Genomic DNA, 26,194 nt, shown 5'->3' on the forward strand with positions numbered 1-26,194 from the left:
CGGAGCTCCCTGATCCGCTTGAGCTGGAACTCGATGACCCGGAGGAGCTTGACGCGTCGTTTTGTTCGGAAGCCCGCTCGGGGGTTGGCGCCGGTCGGTGAATGGCCTCGTGAGAGTAGGACATGATGTCCACTTCCTCGTCGCTGAAGTACTCGACCTCCTCGTCGTAGTCCGCGATCGAGGCGTTTTGGCTGTCAGAGTCCGTCATTTCGATCTACCTAAAGGTCGGTCGGGGTTAGTAAAGGACTTGAGACGTCCGGGACAGTTAGTTGACCTAACGATTTTACTTATAAATGAAAACGTAAAGTAAAAGAAGGGTTGAGAACTTACCGAATGGAAGAACTTTGCGAATGAAAGCTTGAAGTCTTTTAGCTCGACTGCCTCGCTAAGGTGCTCTGCTCGGGGCTCTCTGAGGGTACCGACTGAAGCAAAAGAGTGAGGAAAGTTCAAATGGAGGCCTCAAGGGCCTATTTATAGGAAAGCATTTTAGGCGGGAAAATCATCCACTTGCGTGACACGACCAGCGCTGATTCCGAGGCGACGGTTGCAGTCGCAGAGGCCGGCAGTGGCCGACACGTGGCGGAGAAGGGAATGACAGCTGGCCCGGTCGGTTTAGCGGCCGACGGTTGGGCTTCTTCATCCCGGCCCATTTTTTCCCGGACGATAAAAAAGGCCCGGGCTGGGGGGGCTCTTGGTAGGGATATCCCGACCGACATAGCTTCACCACGACCGAGAAGCCTTTGTCTTTTTCTCTTTGTCTTTGCAGGTAACAGGTCGGGCTCCTTGAGAAGAACCCGGTCGGGGCCGACCGGGAGTTGCCCGAGCGACGGTGTCGACCGCCGAGCGGTAGCCCTTTGGCGAGAGAGCTGACGAAAGACACGTGGCGATTCTCTACGACGACAGACAGGGCACCCGGGAGGACGACACGTGGTGGCTACGTGGAGGACATGCCGAACGGCTGGAATCCTGTCCCCGGCATAGTGGCTATAAATACCCACAGTAGCTACAGTGTAGGGAACTTTTGGACGATCGATAGGTTGTTGTTAGAGAATCCCGACCGCAGTCAGTCGGTACTCAGAGCAACCAAGTAGATTGTACTTAGGGCCTTTACCGTGATCAATAAAGACATTTACTTGCTTTAATTGGTCTCGAGTTACTTCATATTGCTTACATATAATTAGCAGTATCAAATGCAAATCCATTTCCTCTTCCTTCATTCAGTTCCATTTTGCATTCATGTTTTTTATTATTATTATTATTATTATTATTATTATTATTATTATTTATAACAATACATATATTATATATAAATATTATAATAATTAATAACATCAACTCCTCAAGTCCTCAGACCTCAAATCTAAATCGTAAGTCCCAAATCAGTCTATTGTCTACGCTCACGCAGTCCGCCACTCCACCCTCCACTCAACTCTCTGCCCCTCCATTGCAAAGATAAAAACCAAGGTATGTCTACTTCTTCATCCTTCTTCCATTTATTAAACCTAATTTAATGTTTACATGCTCTCTTCTACGATTCTATGAAACGTGAAATCCCTAATATGTAGTAATACACACACAGATTCTTCTTCACTTTTATTTTGCTAGCTTTGGTGCTGCTGTTTGTATTTTTAGTTATGGACTTAGGGTTTATTGCTATTATATTTTTATTGTGTCTCTAGTAAACTGGAATATTTTGTGTTTTAATAATTATTGTTTTTCAAATATTAACTATGCAGATGGATGACTCTTCATCTTGTAATCAACAAAACACTTCAAGAGTTCAAGTGGCACTCCAAGTGAGCCAACTGAACAATCGGCCAGGCAAAAAAAGAAACGTTCAAATAGTGGGTTTCCACCAAAACCGAACCGAATTAAATTCAAACTGAAACCGAACCATAATGTTAAACCGAATGATTTTTTTTTAAACCGAAACTGGAGAAAAAAAAAACACCAAACCGAAGCCCGAAACACCCACCCCTAATGCTAACACAAAATTTAAATAAAAATATTTTTACTTACTTAGTTTCATTGTTGACCTTTAGACCCATTCAATCCACAAAAACCTAGTTATCAACACCAATCCAACATAAGAGATTCTTGATTTTGGTCAAATTCTCGAGAGCTCGAGAAGGATCGAGAAGGATCATGGTGAACACAAGTAGGCTCAAGGCAAAAATAAACTTTCTTCTTCACATCTTTGTTTGATCATCCGCCTTAGCTTACATGACAAATTGTGACATCTTCTATAAAGCTGCAAATTTTGATCTCTTTAAAATCCCTTATTACAAATTTCACAAACAAATATATTTGAAGCTAAGAGTATTGGGTAATAAAGTAATCACCTTTGAAGGAAACTAGTATTAAAAACTATGCAAATCCAGCATAACCAGCAGAGAACTTGGTACAAGAATTATCAAGTTAAACTGAGAAGGTTAATGCAATAAGGAACAACTCCAAAATCAAATTGTTCAAACAGTTGATTTGGTAACCACAAGGTTACAAGTTCAACTTTCATAGGGAGTGACCAACCGTTATATTGTGCACCAGGGCGCACAATGCATTGTGCGCTCCGCTCTGCACAAAACGACGTTGTTTTGTTAAGTTGTGTGGAGAGTTGACACGACAGAGTGTGTGTATTCTGTTATATAATTATATACATTCTATTATACAATTATGTATATTCGAAACAGATGATTTTTTTTTTTTAAGTTAAGAGTTTATGTGTATTATGTTAGATTATGTGTATTATTTTTTCAAAAAAGAGTATGTGTATTCTATTATACAATTATGTACATTCGAAACATGAGATTTTTTATTTTCTTTTAAGAAGTTAATAGTAGACACAGGAAGCAGAATTTTCAAAATAAAAATAAACAGGTACAAAACGCCGTCGTTTTGAGCCAGAACGCACAATACATTGTGCGTCCTGGTACACGATATAATTTGCCGGGAGTGGCTTATATGATCTTTTTGGTTTAAACCGATCAACTATAACAACCTGCTGATGACTAGGGTCACAACTCACAAGGCAAGAGTTACCAGTGCACACCCTTAGGGTAGAGGTTCAAGACCGAAAGGTGAATGATTGCGATGTGTAATAGAGAAGTAGCCCCCCAGTTTTATACAAGTTTTTTGTATTAATACATATAACACAAACAATGCCGATTGTACAGAGGTAAAGGAGAGTGGTGGAGCCAAATTTTACTTCACAGCAGAGAACAACACATGGCGATTCCCTGAATCCCGGTACGTCCACATATGCTTACCAGGCTACCGGCTTCTGTAACTTGTCGTTCTCAAAGATTTCAGCACAGGTTTCTGTGATCATATCAGAGCTTTTTTGGGCATAGTGGCAATCTCCCCACTTTAGGATACAGCATATGTTAATTAGGAACTGCATGGACCACCAGTACTCTCATGAAGGGACCAGAGTAATTAGGAACTGCATCGACCACCAGAACTCTCAAGAAGGGACCATATTAGAGTAAATATATTCTCCTTGAGTTTGGCTGGAAGTGAAGGATGGTTTATAAGCTTCCTGCCAACCAGAACTCAAAAGGTTAGATCGTTTTCGAATGGTATATTACTTGCCTAAACCCTTAGAGGGATCGTTGTCAGAATCTTTGTTAGCATCATGATCTGAAATCATTTTCTGGATCATTGCGCTCGTCTCTGCTTCCGACATTCGGTTGTCTTTCGTCTGGGATTGAGCATATGCAGCAAAGAATTCTGGGTTCTCTTTCTCTAACTCGTTCCACACTGCAGGAATATAATCAACTGTTGATTCAGATCATCATTATTAGATATCAGCTGTGTTGTATTAACACTGTTACTGTTACTTTTGCATAAGAACCTGCTTCCTAATGCTTATTTTATTTGCCTGTAACATGAAGTGACTAGGAAGTTTACTAAAACTCACATCTGAGACCAGGAAACCAACCAAATTTTCTCTTAGTTAACTACCTTAGTTTTCTGAATAGCCCCGTGACCCAGTCATACAGACACAAGTGGAGTTCATTGTTAAAAACACATGTTTTACAGGATTATGCCCTTTGAGGGTTTTTTCTGCATGCATGCATATGATATCAACGGTTTAGAACAAAAGATGATTGGAAAAGGTATGCACAACACTAACCAGTTGCAGTTATGACTGGTTCGATGTTCGCATGCTTAGAGAGAGCTTCCATGCACTCTTCTTTAGTCATGTGGAAGATCAGGCACTTCTCTATCAGGTGCTGCACCTGGATGAGATAACGAACAAAACAAGTAAGAAACTCTCAGGAAATATCACTCAAAATAATGACTAAAGAGTCTTGAGCACATGTTTTTACAGTTAGAAACAATCAAAAAATCAAGGTAGCATAACCATGAAGAAAAGTTGATCAACATTGAGTAATGGTCAGAAATTGAAGCTACTCATCCGTTTCAATTACCATATGTATATATGAAGCAGATGAATCCCCCATATTAACTAGAGATGACAGATTGTCACAAATATTAGTTGAAGAAACAATACAATATGGGAGACAAGTTCAGAAAGAGTATTGGGTAGTAAGAGATCATGAATTGAGAAAGGAGTAGCTATATACTGTAGAAAAAGGAGAATTAATGGTGAAGTGGGGTAAGGACTCCCACGTGGGAGATTGCTGATAATTGGTGGAGAGGGGATTAGAGGAGATTTGTAAATGACTATTTCTTTGTCTTATTGCATTGTCCATAGGCAGCCACCTCCACGTGATGAATGGGTCCCCCCTATGTAGAAATAGTATAAAATGAACAACCCCAAATTTCCCAGATGGCATACCCCTATTGAAGCAAATTATCTACTCAGCAACCATCTACCAATCGCCTGGAAACATGTGGCCAATTGATCAAATAGCACACTTGTATCTCACTTAATTTCCTTAAAATTTGCTTCTATACAAGGACAGGCACAATGTTGTTTGGAAGTATATGATGAGCAATCAGCATAAGAGTAACCACTGACCCACAACAATTGCAAGGTAGTGCAAATTCTTTAATATGCTCATCATGAACTATGACAAAGCATCTATCTCTCTCCCCTTCACTAGAAAAGCCAGGCCAAGTGGAGATACTAATGCAGTTTCAGGATTTTACTGCCAATACTTTGGCTTGCATCTCCCTGTTTCAATCAAGTGAGCTAGCAGCGCAAGTCCTTGGATAATCTTTTGGACCATTACTTGGGTGTTTGATAACTAAACATACATCTCAAATCTCAATGATCACAACCATATGATCAGCTTCTACTTTGACTGGAAACCCTAAGCTCAAGCCTACCTTTCGCCTGCTTTTAATCCCTGCATATGAAAGAAGAATGACATCATTAACAGGTGACATTTGTAATATGGAGGTTTTTTGGGGTACAATTGATCTAACCAACCTTTAATAGAAAATGATGTGTGATCACAGCTGTGAAAATTAGTTTTGATTTTTTCAAGTTACAGTTACTAATATATGCATATGAATCATATTATGATCAGTCAGTTGTTTTTTTAATTGTCCCTTTTAGTGTTACTGACACAGTCCCTCGTATAAATGATTATAAGCAAACAGACAGTACTGGCACATTATACCAACTAGCATGCAACTAGACATCCAAACAAAAATAAAACGTTTCTCGCTGAAGATATTTCATCAAAATGTTTATCCTTATCTAGCCCACATAATTGAGGCCATGGAAAGTTATAGAAGGGGTTCTGCTGGATGATTTCTCTTATCGTTAATAACACACACATCCAGTCATCCAGAAGAACCTATAAGAGGATATGGGTAATATGCTATGTGTGGTTCTTGCGAGGTTTGTACCTGTTCCTGAAATCAACCTACCGGTTTAAACCAGAAGTCTTCCAAAGAGATCCAAAAGCTATCAGCATAGGAGTAAGAAGCATGAGCTACTTATCAGGAAAAAAAAAAAAAGGAAAATAAATAAATAAAAGGTAGCATGTGAACCTCACGCAAAGCATAGGACACATTACACACAGGCACATGACAATGACCCAATATTCCAACTTCCTTGCCAGGTCAACAACTATCAATGGTCGTGGTTGAATTAGAGTTGTAATCCAACTACACACGTACCAAAAGGTGATTGGTTAATCTTATGGACGTGAAACTTCAGTTTCTTACTCTATACATTACTTTCAACATCGATTGTGAGATAGAAAATGACACAAGCATGAGTTCAATTGATGGCAAGTGCAAACATATATTTTCCATATTCGTCTGATTCCAACATCAAAAAAATAGAATGGTGACTAGCATGCCCCTTAGAGAACAACATTATCACAGCAAATGGTTTTCTATAAATTTCTATAAAGGAAGGAGCATGTATAATATATGATATCCATTCATTAGCCATTACCCCACAGGATCAATTTCTAATGCACTAATGACACCTAATCCTTGATTCTGGAATTTATGGGAGGCTAAAATTGACAAAAATTACAAGTAATTACAATTACCAAGCTGGACCCAGTTCTGCCTATAATTGGAAATGAAGAAAGCGATGCTTCAACACGAACAAGAGTGACGCAATTAGATGGAAAAACACAATTTGATTCCCCAGGCCAATTATTTCAAGATCAAGTGGCTCCAAAAATCCTCAATCTTTGTTTAAGTTCACACAAAATATGAAATTTTAACCAAATATTCTTATAATTTCTCTGATTATAAATGCGTTTGAAACCCCCAAATTGACAGCTAACATTCGAAGACCTAGCATGAAGAATGAACTCCCTACCACACAAAGTTACGGTAGGTTTATTGATGAATTATTGAAGATTTCACACAAAAAGAGAACAGAGATATGTCCATTCATAGACAGTGTATATCAGCAACAATCATAGCGTTAAGAAATATGAACTGCGGAACAGAACGATTCGACGAGAAAGCGACAAATTGAATGCACTAATGGTCCTAATGGAGTTAAAAGGCTGTAGAAATTCTTTACCGTCGCCGGGAATTCCATTTTGCTTCCGTTCTGGAGCAGATTTTGACCGTAATCTGCAAACCACACAGGGTTTTACACTGAGTCCAAAGTAGGGGTGTAAATGAGCCGAGCCGCTCGCGAATCGCTCGTGAGCGGTTCGGTCAACGCTCGGCTCGAACTCGGTCAAAATCGAGTTTTGTTCGAGCTCGAGCAGCTCGTGGATTAAACGAGCACGAGCCGAGCTTAGGTATTGTAGGCTTGCGGCTCGACGAGCCGCTCGCGAGCTTTATAATATATTATATAATATATAATATATAATATAATTATATTATATTTAGTATATGAAAATAATAATTAGGGAGGGAAATTAAAATACTTTAATAATTATGTATGGATAAAAGTCATAAAAAAAATACTTTAAATTTTAAATCAAACAGGTCAAATTTGAGATCAAAACTAAGCTCAAATTCAAGCCTAAACTCGATCTCAAATTCGAGCCTAAACTCGAGCTCGAGTTCAGGCTCGAATTCGAGCTCGAGCTCGAGCAGCTCGACAATTGCCGAGCTCGAGTTCGAGCATCAGTTCACGAGCTCGAGCTCGAGCAGTGCTATCATTAACGAGCACGAGCATGAGCATACCCAGGCTCGGACTCGGCTCGGCTCGTTTACACCCCTAGTCCAAAGACGATTAATAGACATTTTCGATCATAACATTATTAACATCACATGAAAAAAAAAAATACTAAATAATTTCACATTTAACCATATTATATTCATGAAAATTACAATTTAATTCCTTCGTACCATTTTCATTGCATTTTCGCAATTTTTGATCATTAAAAGGTAGTAAATGTTATATTGTCAAGTCATTCTTATTAAGTTCAAAAGCTTTCAAAAAGATTAAGGGGTGTTTGGTAAATAATTGTTTATTTGGTTAGTGAGTTTGACTGGTTGATAGTATTAATTGATTGTAGAAAAGTGATTGGTAAATTAATTGTTATCTGATAGCTGATTGTATTCAAAATGACTTTCTTAAAAAGTTGATCGAAAAATGTACTTTGAACTGTTTGTTAAATTTTAGCATTTTAGAATAATAAATTGTTGCAAAAGTTAATTAATGAAACGAACATATTAATTGTTTAACTAAGTTAAATAGTTAAATACTGATCAAATAAATTCAAATTGACTAATAAACTAATTATGTTATTAAAGAAGACCTAAATATTTAAGTGCAACACATATCAGCTAAATCTTTTCTAGTTGTTTAAGTCATGAAATGGGCACTTTCCTTTTGGACCATATCAACTTGGCAACTTGCTAGGTTGTGGATATTTTACAAAGATATTTCATGTCCTATATATAAGAGTGAATAAATAACTAATGTAAGACATGAAGGGGATTAGGGGACTCGAGCTCTTTAAATTGGCGTTGTTAGAATGGTCACTTAAAGGATACAAGTGTAGATAACTTTATTTTGAGCATACATACCAAAAAAAAAAAACAAAACAAAACAAAAAAGTTACCAAAAAAATTGAAAATGAAAAATCTATTAAAAGATGATAACATCAAAGCTAAGGATAAAATGTGATTAAATATTAGTTTAGCACTTAAAATTGAAATTAACTATACCAACTTACCTTTATTTACCTTTTTCTTTTGGTTTATTTTAGAGTTAATTTCATTTCTAATCCTATATTTATTAGGAACAGTTCACTTTTAGTTATTTTTTTAATTAAAACAATCACATTTGGTCCTAGTATTAGTGTGACATAATCATTTTTTATCCTCTGTCAACAAAATCGTTAAAATGTCGTTAAATACAAAGGTATTTCGATCATTTTTTATACAAAGTGAGTTGACTATGCTATATTTTTTTGAAAAAAAATTGTAATTGAAGACTGAAATGCATTTGTATTTAACGGGATTAAAATTATTTTATTGATAGAGAACAAAAAATGATCATGACACAATAATACTATGACCAAATGTGGATGTTTTAATAAAAAATGACTAAAAATTGACTATCACCTATAAATCTATGACCAAAAATGAAATTAACTCATTATTTGATATTTCCATAGTTATAGTTTACAATTTTATTTTTATATTAGTTAATTTAGTATTTCATAAAAATATATTGTATTTAATTAGAGGTCATAAGAGAAGTGTTATGAAATACATAAATTGAATTTATAAACTGAATGAAATATTAAATTTAAGAAAAATTATATAACACCAATAACACATTGTGTCTATTATTATAAATAAATAGAGAGGACCTATTGAAAAAAAAAAAAAATCTCAAACCTTTAAATCTTGTAACTCAAAAAATAATGCAGTTATCTTGATTTATGTCTTAATCGGTGATTATAATATATTTATACTTAAGTCAAAGTAAGGACTAGTTTCGATCGGCATTAGCTAGCTAGAGTACGTGTTATGTTTGCATTATCCGTTTGATTGATTTGCCGTTGGAGATGCAAGCTAAGGCGGTATTTCAAGGAGAGGAGTGGGCCGGATTAATGGAGATATTGTGCATGACTGCAAGAGTTGGATTATCATATTGCGAGTTCATGGAGCCTCCAACGGAGGTGATGTTACAACTTGAGATGGATAAAGTGAAGGTGTCAATAGAGCATTGATTGTTTTTAATGAAAACCCGCCTTGACTTTTCAAAATCACTATATCCAATCCCGCTGTACAGAGCTCACTATTGAGTGTAGTCCAAATCTAGAATTATAATTTTGTTGTAATGTTGTTTGTGCCCGTTGGCATTTAGCTCCTAACCGGTGGGTTGCAGCATTTGTATCAATGACATAAAAGATAAAAGTAAAATATAGAACAAGAGATAGGGGTGGAAGAGGAGTAGGGATGTCAACGGGGCCTGGTGGGGGCGGGAGACATACCCCCCATCCCCGTCCCCGACTTTCTTCCCATTCCCCGTCCCCATCCCCATCCCCGCCGGGGAATGAAAAATTCCCCCTATCCCCATCCCCACGGGGATTATTCGGGGACGGGGAATCCCCACCCCCGTTAATAAGTTATAAAAAAAATTAAAATTAAACATTAAAAAACATTTAAATAAATAACGCATATATATATTCATCCCCAACTCAAAGTTGTATTCAATATTTTACAATTAAACATTTTATTTAAATATGCATGACATACAATGACAAGAATACTTCTACAATTATATATATTGTATACAAAGTACTACATTTGTGTGTGTTGTGTGGCAATATATATATATCGGGGACGGGGAGAGTACTCCCCATCCCCGACGGGAAATTCAAAATTGTCCCCATCCCCATCCCCAATCTCCTATTTCTGTCCCCATTCCCGTCCTAGTAGGGGCGGGGAATCGGGTTCCCCGTCAGGTGCGGGTTCAATTGACATCTCTAAAGAGGAGTAAAGATTCCATTATGCCAACCACCCATTTGAGTACAAGGAAGAGATATATAATACATTTGTAACGGAAAGCAGTAAATAATAAATATAAATGTGAGCGTTACAACTATACAAAAGCTACTCATAATGTCCACATTATTATTAATAGATACTTTATAACAAATTTCACGTTTCTTAGTATAAAATTTTTATTTTCTCTTTCTCAATTGTTGTTTTCACTACTGACTTATATGAAAAATAATGAAAAATTCAGCATCATGTTGAAGATAAATGAAAAATTGAAAATTGAAAATAAAAATAAACATAGAAGTTGGCTCACTCTTCCAAGAATTAATTGCTGCCACCAAACCAAGATAGTGGATTAGTGACAAAGAGGGTGAAGAAAATAAAAACTTTCAAGACTAAGAAACAGTGGGTGGTGGTTGGGAGGCCCGCGCAAGCGAGTTCTGCAAAGTAAGCAGCGTCAACGCCCGGCCAGCCTATCACCCCTCCATAAATTCTTGCGCCACTTACTGGAATGGGCGCTGCAAACGGCTCTCACCGCTCGCTTTGTTTTCCTTACTCATTAGTTTAAGGCAAGTTTTTCAGTAAAACCTCACCAACCATTTATACTCTATTGATTCCATCAACTTCCCCTGCTTATCCGATGTGGGACAATAAAACCCACTCCACCCCTAACCAAAACTAGCAGCTTCCAAGGTTTCTTTTTTATCCTATTTTACCCATAATTTGTGATACAGAAAGATGTTTTATCCTGTTTTGAATACACTCGTAGTATCTCTTCTTTATTCCATTTGTTGTATCATTGTCCCTGTTTTCCTAGGGAGAGAGATTTTGGTCGGCAGCTCCACTTTGAACTAAGCCATAACTTATAAATCTGTTAATTACCTTACTGGGTATTGGCTTTGGGTATAATTTGATGCTAAATAAGTAATAAATGTAGTCTCAAATCTCATTTTTTTTCGAGTACTAGTGGGACAGTATTGACTCTTTGAGCTTCAATAGGTTGAAAAAGTATATATGAACAGATACTACATTGTAACAGAGTTAATAATACTAAAAAAAAAAATCACGACACCAGCTTTAGCTAGATGGGATTTAGAAATGGGTACCTGCATAGTTTGAACCCACCCCTAACTTATAAGTTCAATCCAAAGCCCAAGCAGAAGCACAGCTTTATGATTTCAGACCCATTTACATGCCCCAATTTGATTTCCCTCAAGTCCACAACCATTAAGTTTAGAAGATGTAGCATAATGTGGCAATTAGATAAATTTAGACTAGACGACTCCAATAATGTTTGCGAAAAGCAACGACTTGTGGTCTCTCGAGAGGTGTTCCAATATATGCACTCCCCAATCTAGGTGTTTGAATTGCGTGGCCATACGATCTACATAGAAGGCTTCCTAGGAAATATATTGCACAATACATATTGCTATTGCTTGTAATTCAAACGTAAAGAGTTCAGCTCACTTTAAATAAAACTTTGTATTTGAAGTTTGTAAATGAAACAAGGCAAATTATATTATGCACCGCGCGTCTTTTTTTTTTTTAAATGAAAATTAACAGTGTTTATTTCCGCCGTTTCGCACTCTTTTGCAAAAAGTAATTCTGTTATTCAGTGTCATTTTGTATACACTGCAGTTTCAGTTGAACACAACTACAGTTTCATTTCGATATAACTATAGTTTCATTCGATATTTATAGACTCAAATATGTGAAAATGTTATTTAATTTTATTTTATATACACTATAGTTTTATTAAAACACAACTACATGATCATTTTGATATAATTACAGCTTCATTGTACAATATACACTCAAATATGTGAAATGTTATTCAGTTTCAGTTTATATACACTGCAGTTTCATTTCACTATAACTACAGTATCATTTTGATATAACTGCAGTGTCGGTTTAAATATACTGTAGTGTCAGTTGGTGTTTAATACACCAAACAAACGGACTCCGTTAACTCTAACGGCGGGCCGTTTCTTTACTTAAAGAAACGGCGCCGTATATGGGCCGCGGTGCATAATCGATTATGCACCGCGGTCTATAATATAACAACTGATGAAACAAGTAGCACGAAAAGCGCTCTTAGCATTTAGGGATCAATAGTATCAATCGATACTAAATTACTAATAGACTCTTACGTAACTATTGAATTAGAGTATATCAAACCACAAACAATAAATTATTGCAAGTATCTGCTACATATATTGTGGTCGCAAACTAAATTATATCATAAAACGCAGTTTACATACATAATTATAACGTTAAATTACATAATGATTATGAAAACGACTACACACAAACAAGGATTAAGTTATTCGTGTTTATTAAACTCTCAAACTATATGTTTTCTAGTCCTGATATGGTAAAACAATGAGTAGAAGAAAAAACTAGATGAGGTGGTTTACAATCAATTCCAAGTAATAGAAATACTGCATGCTAAGCTTGAATTCAATCTCTAGTTAGTTTAAATTCAAGTTTGAAGATGCTATGTCTTGACTTTGAAGTATTTGGTAGGCCAATCAATGAAGTTTTATTCTCCATTTGGTGAAGTAAGTCATTTGTAGATATAGTCTTCCACTATATTTAGAAATTGAGTCCAAAATGGTGAAATGCTTGATTGGGAAAATTGACATCATTTTGCACCTTTGGATTGATCCACACGCCATTCACATTTCCTAGGTTTCTCCCCAATTTTTGTATAGGTAACGTCTACGGGGCTGTAGAGGCACGTTGCCGGAATTTCAAAATTAAAAACAACACTGATTGTGGTTAACTATAGTTAGTTGCAATTTGTTATTTCTTTGTATACAGTTGTGCACAAGTTTTCATAATATAATTCTAACTATGTTAGACCATGCATCGCACGGGTATAACGCTAGTACTTTAATTATAATCCAAATTTTGAAATGCAAATTATCCTTCTATCTCTGACCCAAAATACACAAAATCTACACCAAATTTCACATCAGAAGAAATATCCTCACACCAAATTTTATTCATCTCCAACCTATTACACTAACTTTTACACCAAATGTTATTATACATTGAAATAATTTTAATTTTCAAAATTTAAAAAGTTATTAGTTTGAGTTTAATTAGTTTAATATATACATATAATTTGTAATATAAATAGTAATATTTTGGTAGAATTTAATTTTGTTAAAATTATGGTTTAGGTAATTTAATTTGTAATTAATATATATTCAATATTAGTCTTGTTTTAATTTTCTTAATAACATTTTTCGAATGATATAATTTATATTTAATAATATAGAACTTATGTATAAGTATTTAACAAAATATATAAATACATAAAAATAAAATAAATGATATAAAAATAATTAACAAAAAACATAATATTTAGTACAATTTAATTCTGTTAAAATTATGATTTAGGTAATTTAAATTTTAATTAATATATATGTAATATTAGTCTTGTTTTAATTATCTTAATAAAATATTTGAAATGATATAATTTACATTTAATAATATAAAACTTATGTATAATTATTTAACAAAATATATAAATACATAAAAATAAAATCAATGATATAAAATTAATTAACAAAAAAAAGCATAATGTTTTAGTACAAATTAATTTTGTTAAAATTATGGTTTAGGTAATTTACTATATATTTAATATTATATTTGTTTTAATTGTCTTAATAAAATATTTAAAATGATATAATTATGTCTAAGAATATAAAACTTATGTAGAAGTATTTAACAAAATATATAAATACACAAAAATAAAATAAAAGATATAAAAGGAGTTACAAATCTTAATTCGACTACTTGTTCATATTATTACAATTAGAAGTTACAAATCTTATTTTTGTTAAAAGGAAAAACAGAATAGATAGATAAGGGAGAATCATTGTTTTATTCATCATCTGCTGTCTGATATACATAAAATACACTTCTATATATAACTAATACAAAAGGACATAAATAAACATAATGAGCCATAAAATCATCCGTTATGTCCGTTACAAATAAATGTTCATTAAATACATTTATAACAATTTTGACTCTTATGATCATGTTTTTACAATTACAAGTGACAATTTAATTTTGTTAAAATTACGGTTGAGGTCATTTAATTTTTAATTAATGTGTGTGTGCGCGCGCGCACGCTTAGGATCATGTGTGAAGGGTTCCCATGTGAAAAACACAGATAAAGGCACTGTTTGGTAAAAAATTGGCCTATAGGCTAATTTTGGCTTATTTGACCATTATTAATTGTTTGATTTAGTTAAAATATCAAAATAAATGTTTGGTTAATTAGCTTTTTGCAACTCCAAAAGGCTAAAATTTAAAAAGCTACTCCAAGCAACTTTTTCAATTAGCTTTTTGAGAAAAGAAATTATACCAAACAGCTATAAGCTAACAGCTAATTTACCAAACACTTTTCTACAATCAGGTAATATTATCACCTATTTATACCCCCTAATTAACACAATCAGCTAATAACTAACAGCTATCAGCTAACAGCTATTTTACCAAACAGGGCCAAATTAAATCTCATCAATTGATTCATTCAAGATCAACTGCTCTTTAAAAAAAATGACACATATGATCTTTAAAATTATGCACTGGAAGGCACAACAATGTGCATTGTAATGCATAACAATGTGCACTAGGAAGGCACAAAGATGAGAACCAATTATTGAAAATACTAACTTCATTACAAGATCTTCAACATAAATCATAAACGATCACAACTCATAGACTATCAATAATGGAATAAGGAAAAAAAAATGCATCAAAAGATAACAAAAAGTAACGTGTTTGCACAAAATTAACATAATGTCACAACGTGTTTGATATTTATCTTCATTATGGATCCTTGATCTGGACTGGATAAATGGATGAGATTAAACCCTATTATTATAAAACTATAATAAGGCTAGGCTTTATGTGAGGACGTACAAACTATGTAAAAGTCTACTCAATTTATACATCAATGTAAGTAACATAGGAGTAAAAACAAGTAAAATTTTACATAATTTAGTAACAAATTTTGGATAAATTGATAGTTGTTGATTAATTTAAAAATTATGAAATAGTTAAAGAATCATTTTTGGATATTAATTTTGATTTATGGGGAAAGTCCGCAACCGTATTAAAAGGTGTGCATTGGGTGAAGTATGCTTTATGTTTCAAACCGGTAAAGGACAGTAAGGAGGTAAACTATTTTAAATTGTTCATAATTGATCAATTTAAATTAAAAAAAAAAATTAATTCCAGCAGAGGTCGTTTGACTATATTGATTTTTCACATTTTGTTATCGTCTTTTAATTTTGACAAATTTGACACCTGACTGTCAAAATCTTTCCAATATTGGTACTTTCGCCACCTGGTCATTATTTGGACGTCAAAGTAAAGGGTAAAATCGTCATTTTATTTGTTGAGTATCTTCTTCCTCTTTGTTTCCATCTATATACTTGACATATATCAAAATCCCCAAATTCGCTAAACCTGAAACCCTAATCTCCCAATCAATATAACTCAATCAAGACACATAATTCAGTTGAGAGCTACCGCTGTTGATTCTTGTTGCTTTATTGGTGAACCTGACGACTTTGGTTTTAGTCTCTATGTTTCTGAAAGATTCGCAGCTCTTTAATGGCTTCCCGACAGTGGTTTCTAACGCCCGAACCCAGAAGCGACCAAAATCGTCATTTTATTTGTTGAGTATCTTCTTTCTCTTTGTTTCCATCTATATACTTGACATATATCAAAATCCCCAAATTCGCTAAACCTGAAACCCTAATCTCACAATCAATATAACTCAATTAAGACACCTAATTCAGTTGAGAGCTACCGCTGTTGATTATTGTTGCTTTATTGGTGAACCTGACGGCTCTGGTTTTAGTCTCCATGCTTCTTAAAGATTCGCAGCTCTTTAATGGCTTCCCGGCAGTGGTTTCCAACGCCGGAAGCCGAAAGCGACCAACCCATACGACTAAAAGGTAGTAACTGAATACACCTTGTTTTTTGTACTATAAACCTTTATTTTATTCATTTTCCATTCCCCCGCGTGAATCTCTTTATTTTGTTGTTGCATGCCGCCGTAGTTTCGCTGGAACTTCCTAGTTTATACCAGAAGATTTTTCGGTTATTGGTTACTTCAATGGATTTGATTAGAACTCCGGGTACTGTTACGAGAATATGGTGAATAACAATTTGATTGACAAGTCCAGTGAGTCGAAAATACTGCCATTTATCTTTCTCAATATGAAGTACAACATGGATCATTACGATGAACTATACTTCAAAGACGAAGATCAAAAGTTTATGCAGAAAATATCATGCATGAGTATGAAATCATACTAGTTTTTCATCCCATATCTTTTCCCGATGCAATCATTTAAGAAAGATGTTGGGAATATGTTTCTTGACAAAGAATTCATGTTCAATTTCTTGGGACGGTACATAGTTCATCCCACAAATCCGGTCTGGAAGCTTATTATTAAATACCATCAAGCTTACCTGGTCGGAGCTGATGAGAAGATATGAATTAAGGTTAGAGTCTTCGACGACAAACTCGATTTGCATTCGTGGGTGTTGTACAAATTGGAAAATCATATAGAGAGGGGAACGAAGAGGAAGAAGATACTCAACGTTGACGGAAGGACCAATATTGAAAAGATTTTGATAGTCAAGTATATGGAAGAATTATTACATATCATCTCAGCACAAGGTATTTACATTGTAATTATCAAATTAATTGTCAAGACAATTTTTGATAAGGTAGGAGAGAAGTTAAGAGTTGAGAGGCAAGAGCCAAGAGGGGGAGGGGGAAGCCCAGCTTTATTGAAAAAAAGCAGCATTCACATGACTTGTGCCGAGGAAGACCCTCATATTTTTCCGCTCCGGTACAGAATTAATACTGTATTTCCATTTTCCACCCCAAAATAAAAATAAAGCTAGAAAGCATTCACACCTCGCCCCAATCTCTCTCTCTCTCTGCATTTCACTCAGTCGCATTTTCTTCTTCAGTTACTATTCAGCGTTCCGCTTCTCATCTTCCGCTTCTCCGCGCTGCGCATCACTCTTCACTAGCTCGCATGCTGCCATCACTTTCGATTCTGTAAGTAACGAATCTGAGAATTTCTTCCTCACTTTCTCTCCCTGTATTTTGAATGTTTGAGTGCATGTGTGTATATGCTCCGGAATAGAGGCCGCACGGCCAGTGATGCTTGACTTTGCCGGAATTCATGGAAAAGTATAAATCTCGAGCATTTCTCCCGATTTTTCCTTTTTCCGTGTGTTCTAGTGTGGGATCTACACTGTGCTCTAGCTAGGTTTTGGTGATTGTACCAAATCAGAGATGTGCGGTAGCTAAAATTTCTCCGAATGTTTGCGATTGGTTTTGGTATGTTTGGTAATTTTTGGTTGTTTGTTTGTTTGATTGGTTATTTTGCAGGTGAATGTTGGAGTGAAAGTAGGCATACTTGCTTCACCTGGTTCTGCTCCGACATAAGGGGGCATCTGAGTTTTAGTTTTGCTATTAGTTGTGTTGTATTACTTGTATGTGAACGTTGATACTAGAAAGTGATACTAGAAAGTTAACAAGTTGGGGGATTGTGGTTGGAAGTTTGGTGTTGGATATTGCAGTGCATATTTGGTAGTTGGAATGCTGGGTAAAGAGGATACCTCCTGTGCTGGGGGTGACGGCGATGGTGGGGGTGGTGGTTTGAGGGGGGCTTTCCAACATCCAAGTGGTCGGAGAATGTATTGGCGGTCGGCTTCCTGGTCCTCTTCCAGGACTTCATTGCCCCCACTAAACCCAGATAGTGACAAAGAAGGTTTAGATCCAAATGGCAGTAGTAATGGACAGGGTCGGAGGCCATTAACCCCTAGATCACAACAGAGTTTTAAGGCAAGGTCATGTCTGCCACCATTGGCAATTGCTCGGAGGAGTCTAGACGAGTGGCCGAGAGCAGGGTCTGATGATATTGGAGAGTGGCCACTTCCTAGTACTCCTAGTGCGAGGGATGCAAACACCAATGGTGAGAGACTCAAGCTTGATTTGTCGAACATACAGAAGAACCCAGAGAGGAATGGAGGTCTTGTTAAAAGAGAAAAAATCGCTTTCTTTGATAAGGAGTGTTCAAAGGTGGCTGAGCACATCTATCTTGGTGGGGATGCAGTTGCCAAGGATAGGGATATTCTTAAGCAGAATGGGATCACCCATATTCTTAACTGTGTGGGATTTGTATGCCCTGAGTATTTCAAGGCTGATTTTGCTTACCGGACCCTGTGGTTGCAAGATAGCCCATCAGAGGATATTACTAGCATACTCTATGATGTTTTTGACTACTTTGAGGATGTTAGAGAACAAAGTGGTAGAGTTTTTGTTCATTGTTGCCAAGGGGTTTCTCGGTCCACTTCTTTGGTAATTGCTTATCTAATGTGGAGAGAAGGACAAAGTTTTGATGATGCCTTTCAGTATGTGAAGGCAGCCAGGGGGATTGCTGATCCAAATATGGGTTTTGCATGCCAGTTGTTGCAGTGCCAGAAAAGGGTACATGCTTTTCCTTTGAGCCCAAGTTCTTTACTAAGGATGTATAGAATTGCACCACATTCACCATATGATCCTTTGCATCTTGTCCCAAAAATGTTAAATGATCCGTCTCCATCTGCTTTGGATTCTAGAGGTGCATTTATAGTACATATAACTTCTGCAATATATGTTTGGATTGGTAAGAAATGTGAAGCTATCATGGAAAGGGATGCCAGAGGAGCTGTTTGTCAGATTGCTCGTTATGAGAAAGTGCAGGGCCCAATAGTAGTGATTTCTGAGGGTGAGGAACCTCCTTATTTCTGGGATGCTTTTTCCAATTTGCTGCCATTAATGGATAAATCAAACAAGGGGGTTGATGTTGTTGAAGCATCAATAAAAATTTGTCCTGGACAGCGGATAGTGAATGCATATAACATTGACTTTGAAATTTTTGAAAAGGCAATTGTTGGGGGTTTTGTACCTCCTTTTGCCTCATCAGAGGCTGAACATGAAACCCACCTACCTGCGAGGGAAAGCTCTTGGAGTGTGCTACGGCGTAAGTTTGTTTCTGGGAACATGAAGGATTTTGTCTCTGCTTCAAAACAAGGTCCCTTGAGAGTCTACCCTGATTCGATGTTTATAGTGGTTGATCATTCTTCATCTAAACAGCTGCACTCTCCTTTGTTTTCATCATCATCATCAACTTCTACATCATCACCTTCATCAGTATCCTTTTCATCGTCCTCATCCTCTTCATCTTCCTCCTCTTCATCGTCATCATCACCACCTTATCTTTCTCCTGACTCATTCTCTTCTGATTCAAGCATTAATTCTTCACGATGCTCAGATTCCCCTGCTGTATCTCCTTCAGCTGCGTCTTGTGCAGATGTAACATCTTCAACTCTATCTAGCTTCTCTAATATATCCCTTCTTCCATCCAAGATTTCTCCACAGTCAATATCTAAAACTTCGAAGTATATTGACGTTAACTTCACTTCACGTTCTTCACAATCAGCTTCTACATCATCTAGAAAGTTTCCCCTCTCTATTGCTGAGCGGAGAGGCAGCTTGTCAAAGTGTTTGAAGCTTCCAGTGTTGGACGACTCTCAGGGAAAAAATACCCTTTCGAGTTTTCTTTTCAACAAACAAGATGGCATTGGTGTGACATATGGGTCCAGTTTAGGAAATGAGTCACTTCAGATGGAAAACATTTTGGAGCCTCATAGAGAGGCAAATGCAAGTAGTGAAAATGACTCATTTAGGATTTCAGGTAATGTAGTCAATACTGATTCACTGTTTGAAGATGTTTTACCCAGCACCTGTAATGTATGGGAAAACCATTCTTCTGGAGAAAAGGAGGTAGTTGTCCTAAATGGACTGGTGGATGGTCATCCCTGTAACCTTATGCAACCTCTGGTATTTAAGTGGCCCAACTTGGAAAAGATTTCACAGTTGACTCCTGATGATTTGGATTCGGATTCTGTATATATTTTTGTTATTCCTAGCCCAGAGTTTAAGAATGTTGAGGGTAGGATTCTATATTTTTGGGTAGGAAGATCTTTCAGCTGTAAGTCAAGTAAGATTTTCTCGGGGTACTGCCAAAGCCTAAGCGGCTCAGAAGACATTGACTGGGGAAAAGCTTCTTCTGATACTCTTCGCCAGATGGGACTGCCACTGGATACTAACATCAAGGTATAACAGTTTTCCACATTCTCATGCTCTGATTCTGCTTTCTTAACTGTTTGCAAATGTCATTATTGGATGCATTCATGGAAATAGAGTGATATGCATTTGACCTATGGAGTGTTTGGAAGAAACCTGCTAATTTGTATTTTTAAATACACTGCAAATTCTGTTATGCTCTCCAGTCACGGGCATGAAAACATAAGGAAAATTGAACAAAGAATAACAGCGGAAAAGGAAAAGAAGAAAACACTGGGTTTGCTTGAGACCCAAAACTCCCTTAGACCATTTTTGGGATTCAATTTCTGCTTGCCATTATTCTGAATAATACCCCCTTTTTATAGGGTAAAATACAACTCATAGAATGGCTAAATAAGCTAAGTAATCTGCTTAAATCTTCCAATTTACTTCTAAATAATTAAACTACCTAAATTAATTCGAAGACTAAGAATAATAAGTTAAATAACTATTTAGTAATTTCTAAATAACTATTTAGTAATTTATTAATATCTAAACTATGTAATATAATAAAATAAGACTTCCTAAAAATCATGGTCCCAAGCATGTATCATTACTCCCCTCTTATATCAAATTCCTTTTTTATTGTACTTGTGGACCGATTTCATGTCCTTGCCAAACCATTCCAAATAAGATGGTGTGGGACCCAAATAAGATCTTGTGACTCCTTGACCACAGGTTTGAGTCTCCCTTAAAGCTAACCATTCTGTGACGGTAGCATCCCCCTTAAGGGGATCCTCTAGGCTCTAGCACTTGTGTTTCATGAGTTGCTACAGTTAGGCCTGTGTAGCATGGACTTGTCTGTATTCCTCATTGGGCTTGGCTAGTAACCTCTGAGACTCTGCTAGCAGCCTCAACATGCAGGTGCTGGGGCTGGAGAAACCACCTCCTTCATGCCATTTTGCATACCTATAAAATTATCAAAAAAAAAAAAAGCACGAACTTTAGGTTTTCTCCCATTTTCAATCAGTTCATGCATTTTATATATGTATTGGTTACTAGTGCATTCTGCTTGGATATTGGTTCCTTACCATCTTTTCTGATGTGGAATGAATCCTCCTAATGAGCGCACACATATACCTATTTTTGTTTCGAATTCGCTTATTGACTGTCTCTGGATATGGCTTTGCACTATAGGTGTTATCTGCTGCTTGGTCTCTTCTCAGTTTGTATTTAATCTGTATTAACCTGAATGAAACTTATGATGTAGATTGTCAAAGAAAATGAAGAACCAGAGGAGTTCCTGGCATTGTTGAGTTCCAAGTGATAGTAACATGGTATGTGGATAAGAGGCATGCAGTAATTTCATTAGATAACTTCTCTTTCAAACTTTTTGAGTATCCACATTCCACGATGCACGTCTGCCATCTGAATGACATTAGAGAATACTGGAAGGTAAATATTTGATGGCCTTAAATTATAGTGGGAAAAGGGTCAAATAGGCCCTCGAACTTTAGCTTAAAAGTCAATTAGGTCCCTAAACTTTTTAAAGGTTCAATTACACCCATCAACAATTCATTTAGGTGCAATGAAGCCCAAAAACAAGTTAATGACCTGCTATCACAGGTCATTAGAGTTCAGGCCACCTTCCGGCGAATTTTCCGACAAAAAAAAGGTGACCAGCAACCGACCCAGATTTGCCGAAAATTTCGCCGGTCACTTCTTTTGTCGAAAATTTCGCTGATCACTTTTTTTTTTTTTTGCCGGAAGGTGGCCTGAACCTAATGACCTGTGATAGCAGGTCATTAATTTGTTTTGGGGCTTCATTGCACTTAAATGAATTGTTGATGGGTGTAATTGCACCTTTAAAAAGTTTAGGGGCCTAATTGACCTAATTGACTTTTAAGCTAAAGTTTGAGGGCCTATTTGACCCTTTTCCCAATTATAGTGAATATAACAAATACTTATTCCAATCTTCTAAATCGTCTTTTATTATTTCTGAGAAAGAGCTCATGCATATAGTTTGAAATCACACACTCCAGGCATATTCATTGTGGTTCACATTTTTAATTGTACATCTTACTGGCTTAGATATGGTGTTACTCACAATGCCAACACTGCATCTCTAAACGATTAAATGCTGTTTCTTCTTTAGACTTGGCAATTTTACTTCTGTATGATTCAATAACTTCACAATTTTCAGGAGCTGCTTTTAATGTTGTCAGTCAGAGGTGGTTTACCTGGATGTACAGTGCTGCGACCCGAGGCATCTGCCCTGCTGCTGACTCAAATCTGGATGTACAATTTTCATGACCTAGAAATACATAGATTTTTGAAAGACACTTAGAAGGTTCGTAGGCAAGATAGCATCGTTCGTTCATTGCAATTTCCATTCTTGACTATAATTGTACATTTTTCTATGCCCATGCTTAATTCCAAAATCACAGACTCAGCTCCTATAGTTTTTTGCTTTGTTCCATCTCATGCTCATGAAACATCTTGGCTTGAAAGGTGATGATTCGTCTTCAGTTTATGACCAAATGTCCCTCCTCCTAGGAAATGGTAATTAATGAACAAACATTTTTAGACCACGGGGAATTGACGAAGAACTTTAAAATTAGAAACAATGAGGTCAGATAATCCCAACAGAATTTGTAGCCAATAGTCTATAAATACCACCCGGAGAGTCAAAGAATTCATGGCCATTCTACCATCTATAATCTAACCTAATTCTTTTTTAATTTTGAGTGATGAGGGTTCGGGTAAATTTTGTGTTGTGATTTTAGTCGACAAATAACTATGAGGGCAAATGACTAATCTAACCTGTGCCAATGGAGTGCTTTGACCTCTTCTAGTTTAACTAAAGGTTTGAAAATACAATTATTTAAATTATATGAGAAAGTGTTTTATCATCCTTTGAGATCTTATCCGGTTTTGGTGTAGCCAACAAACCTGTGATCTAGCCAAAAATAAAAAATATCATGGACCAACTACCTCCTGTGATCTGGCCAAAAATAAAAAAATATCATGGACCAACTACCTTGCATTGTAGATCCTGGTTCAAAAATAACCTTCAGATTCTATATCTATAGTTGATACATTCTGTACATGCAATTGATAGTTTCTGTACTCGTAGCTATCATATTATGTGTCAGTAATTATCACGTTATTTGTTTACATGTACATAAAGTGTTAACTATAAGTACAAAATGTGTTATGTGACGGTACAAATTTTTTGTATAGAGTTCACAATGCAATATGATCCCTGATTCATGGTATAATAATTGAAAAATAATAATGTCATACGCCAGTAGTGTTTCTTTTCTTCGACGCAGACTTTTTATCGGCCCATACTAAAAATTAACTTCACAAGTCTCGGCCCATACTAAAAATTAACTTCACAAGTATCGGCCCATACCAAGCTTCAGCCCATTTTATACCTCACGCCCACAACTGGGTACATATATACATCCCAAAACCCTACTCTTCATCTTCAGCAACCTGTTCAGCTCGTCTTCCGCCAGGTTTGTTCTTTCTTTCCCTCCATGCCCACCCTGCTGTTCTCCCATTCTGACGCTCATAGCACCACTATCCATATTCATATGCATGTGTATCTGTTTTTGAATGTGTATGAGCATAGATCTTCGCTTAACGAACATTGTTTATGTTTTCTGCTGAGAATTGATTATCTTCATCTTTTTTGATTCATTAGGTAGGTGTATTTGAAGCAACTCCAATGGCTCCGAAAGGTATGTTGCTCGATTGAATTTGTCTTTGCAGCTTTTGATTGGAATTTACTACTCGAGTTGCTTTACTGATGATATCTGTTATGTATGCGTGCACCTGTTTATGTATATACGCTATATATCTTAAGATTCAGTAATTTTCTTCTGCTGCTGTTTCTGCATTGTGTTCTACTAACAATACTATGAGCTGTTTAAACCTCATTTTACATGTGACTTATATGCTTAGAGCATCGGGTAGTGAGTGTAGTGTATAAGGCTTTCGATGATAGTATTTGTCATTTTACCTTAAAAAATTGAATTGTTTATTTTATTTTGGAAAGCTATCAAAATATGCAATGCATTCATGCTATTGTTGAGTATTTGTATTGAACTTTATGTCTTTATAAGATGCTAATTTAAGAAGTGGTATTTGTGACTGTATGCGTGTGTTTTTGTAAACTTGAGGTTGTAGAGAGCATTAATGTCATTCTTTGTCAAATTTATGGATTAGGGTGCTGCTTGACTTGCTCTATGAATTGAACTGAATTATTGAATTATGTTTTCCATTTTTGTAACAGGTGATAGTACTAAAAAGGCTGACCCAAAGGCTCAGGCCGCAAAGGTTGCCAAGGCTGTGAAAGGTACTACCTTCAAGAAGAAGGCGAAGAAGATCCGCACCAAAGTTACCTTCCACAGGCCCAGGACATTGAAGAAGGAGAGGAACCCCAAGTACCCCCGTATCAGTGCTCCACCAAGGAACAAGTTGGACCATTACCAAATCCTTAAATATCCCTTGACCACTGAGTCTGCAATGAAAAAGATTGAGGATAACAACACCCTGGTTTTCATTGTTGACATCCGTGCTGACAAAAAGAAAATTAAGGATGCTGTTAAGAAAATGTATGACATTCAGACGAAGAAGGTCAACACTTTGATCAGGTAATGGCTGTTATAGTTGTTTATACTGATGCTTCTTTTGGTTGTTTTGGTGTTTGTGTTTCATGCACCAATGCAGTAGGCTTAATTGAATGACACTTATTCTTGATAAATAGCTAAATACATGTGACACTCACAATAGGATCATCTAGAACCCTTGTTATCTGCTAAGATGCAGGAAATTACATGGTGGTATAAATTTATATCCATGGATTTTCTATGATTGTACTTTTCACTCAATTTTTGTCCTTGGATTATTTATTTATTTTTTTGCATTGAATAACTAACTAACTATTTAATCTCATTTTGTTTATTCTAGGCCTGATGGTACCAAGAAGGCATACGTCCGGTTGACTCCAGACTTTGATGCATTGGATGTTGCAAACAAGATTGGAATCATCTAAACATAATGTTGTTCTTTTGCCTAAGGCTGATGCTAGATTGAAAATTTTGTTACACCTTGTTTGTGTTAGTATTTTTACAGTTCTGGTAGTATTCCAGTGGTGTTTAATCAGCTTTTATGTCAACTTCTACTATTATGTTACTTTGGAGATTATGAACTTCCATCAATACATTCTATTTTCTCTCCATTTGAAATTATGTTGTTGGGTCTAGTAACCCATGAAATATGGAATATCTGTTCTCATTTACTGAACTAATTCTGTATTCTTTTTATCCTTGAAATAAATCTAAAGCAGCCTTTTGCCTTTCTGAAATGTATAACCAAGTTGTATCTTCATCCATTTGAAGTCTTTCATACAATGAAAGGTTCTCAGATTCTTTTTTGTGTGATGAGGATGTAACCACATTGACGAGGTAAATTGCATAGGAAGGATGTTGGCAAGAGTTGAAAACACAAATCCAGGTATGAGAATCATATCTTCAAATTGTATTAAATTGTCTTTTGTATTTATTCCCCGTTCTTAAACAGTCCTGTTTCTCACATTATTATAATACTGTTATAACTGCATGACTGATTTGATTTCGAGTTTATTAAGGTTCA

At 36.1% G+C, this 26,194-nt stretch overlaps 3 protein-coding genes across 6 annotated transcripts; 2 read left to right on the top strand and 1 right to left on the bottom strand.

Moving 5' to 3' along the window:
* Window positions 1–3,072: 3,072 nt before the first annotated feature.
* LOC109186168 lies at window positions 3,073–5,318 on the bottom strand. 3 transcript variants are annotated; one of them, XR_002055099.1, is made up of 4 exons: window positions 4,434–5,160; window positions 4,136–4,241; window positions 3,475–3,759; window positions 3,073–3,433 (listed from the first exon to the last, which is right to left on the bottom strand). XR_002055099.1 is itself a non-coding variant. In XM_019336093.1 (3 exons), exons 1-3 carry the CDS (start codon window positions 5,196–5,198, stop codon window positions 3,584–3,586), a joined length of 294 nt encoding a protein of 97 aa, XP_019191638.1. In that variant the 5' UTR covers window positions 5,199–5,318; the 3' UTR covers window positions 3,073–3,583. The 3 variants fall into 3 exon arrangements, 2 of the variants coding, with proteins under 2 accessions (XP_019191638.1, XP_019191637.1); XM_019336093.1 differs by lacking the exon at window positions 4,434–5,160 and adding an exon at window positions 5,187–5,318 and having other exon boundaries at window positions 3,073–3,759; XM_019336092.1 differs by having other exon boundaries at window positions 3,073–3,759.
* An 11,982-nt stretch (window positions 5,319–17,300) lies between these two features.
* On the top strand, window positions 17,301–22,996 carry LOC109186735 (protein-tyrosine-phosphatase MKP1). Of its 2 annotated transcripts, none has more exons than XM_019336848.1 (4): window positions 17,301–17,473; window positions 17,810–20,581; window positions 21,801–21,867; window positions 22,734–22,996. In XM_019336848.1, exons 2-3 carry the CDS (start codon window positions 18,020–18,022, stop codon window positions 21,855–21,857), a joined length of 2,619 nt encoding a protein of 872 aa, XP_019192393.1. In that variant the 5' UTR covers window positions 17,301–17,473; window positions 17,810–18,019; the 3' UTR covers window positions 21,858–21,867; window positions 22,734–22,996. The 2 variants fall into 2 exon arrangements, 1 of the variants encoding a protein (XP_019192393.1); XR_002055168.1 differs by having other exon boundaries at window positions 17,302–17,473; window positions 21,801–21,985.
* Window positions 22,997–23,985: 989 nt separating this feature from the next.
* LOC109186369 (60S ribosomal protein L23a) lies at window positions 23,986–25,850 on the top strand. Its single transcript, XM_019336316.1, has 4 exons — window positions 23,986–24,054; window positions 24,243–24,279; window positions 24,834–25,194; window positions 25,511–25,850. The coding sequence occupies exons 2-4, from the start codon at window positions 24,267–24,269 to the stop codon at window positions 25,593–25,595; spliced, it is 459 nt and encodes a 152-aa protein (XP_019191861.1). The 5' UTR covers window positions 23,986–24,054; window positions 24,243–24,266; the 3' UTR covers window positions 25,596–25,850.
* Window positions 25,851–26,194: the final 344 nt, after the last annotated feature.

Source organism: Ipomoea nil, unplaced genomic scaffold (genome assembly GCF_001879475.1).
Source record: "Ipomoea nil cultivar Tokyo-kokei standard unplaced genomic scaffold, Asagao_1.1 scaffold1407, whole genome shotgun sequence".
In the NCBI taxonomy this organism is placed as follows: domain Eukaryota; kingdom Viridiplantae; phylum Streptophyta; class Magnoliopsida; order Solanales; family Convolvulaceae; genus Ipomoea; species Ipomoea nil.

What these genes read in the sequence shown, in the direction of transcription:
- LOC109186168 (XM_019336092.1), bottom strand. Translation starts at nt 4,466, where the DNA reads ATGGGGGATTCATCTGCTTCATATATACATATG. An exon ending in CTGCTTCATATATACATATG is followed by an intron (nt 4,242 to 4,433) that starts GTAATTGAAACG and finishes TATCTCATCCAG; the next exon opens with GTGCAGCACCTGATAGAGAA. An exon ending in ACCAGTCATAACTGCAACTG is followed by an intron (nt 3,760 to 4,135) that starts GTTAGTGTTGTG and finishes ATATTCCTGCAG; the next exon opens with TGTGGAACGAGTTAGAGAAA.
- LOC109186735 (XM_019336848.1), top strand. Translation starts at nt 18,020, where the DNA reads ATGCTGGGTAAAGAGGATACCTCCTGTGCTGGGGGTGACGGCGATGGT. An exon ending in CACTGGATACTAACATCAAG is followed by an intron (nt 20,582 to 21,800) that starts GTATAACAGTTT and finishes CTTATGATGTAG; the next exon opens with ATTGTCAAAGAAAATGAAGA.
- LOC109186369 (XM_019336316.1), top strand. An exon ending in AAGGTCAACACTTTGATCAG is followed by an intron (nt 25,195 to 25,510) that starts GTAATGGCTGTT and finishes TGTTTATTCTAG; the next exon opens with GCCTGATGGTACCAAGAAGG.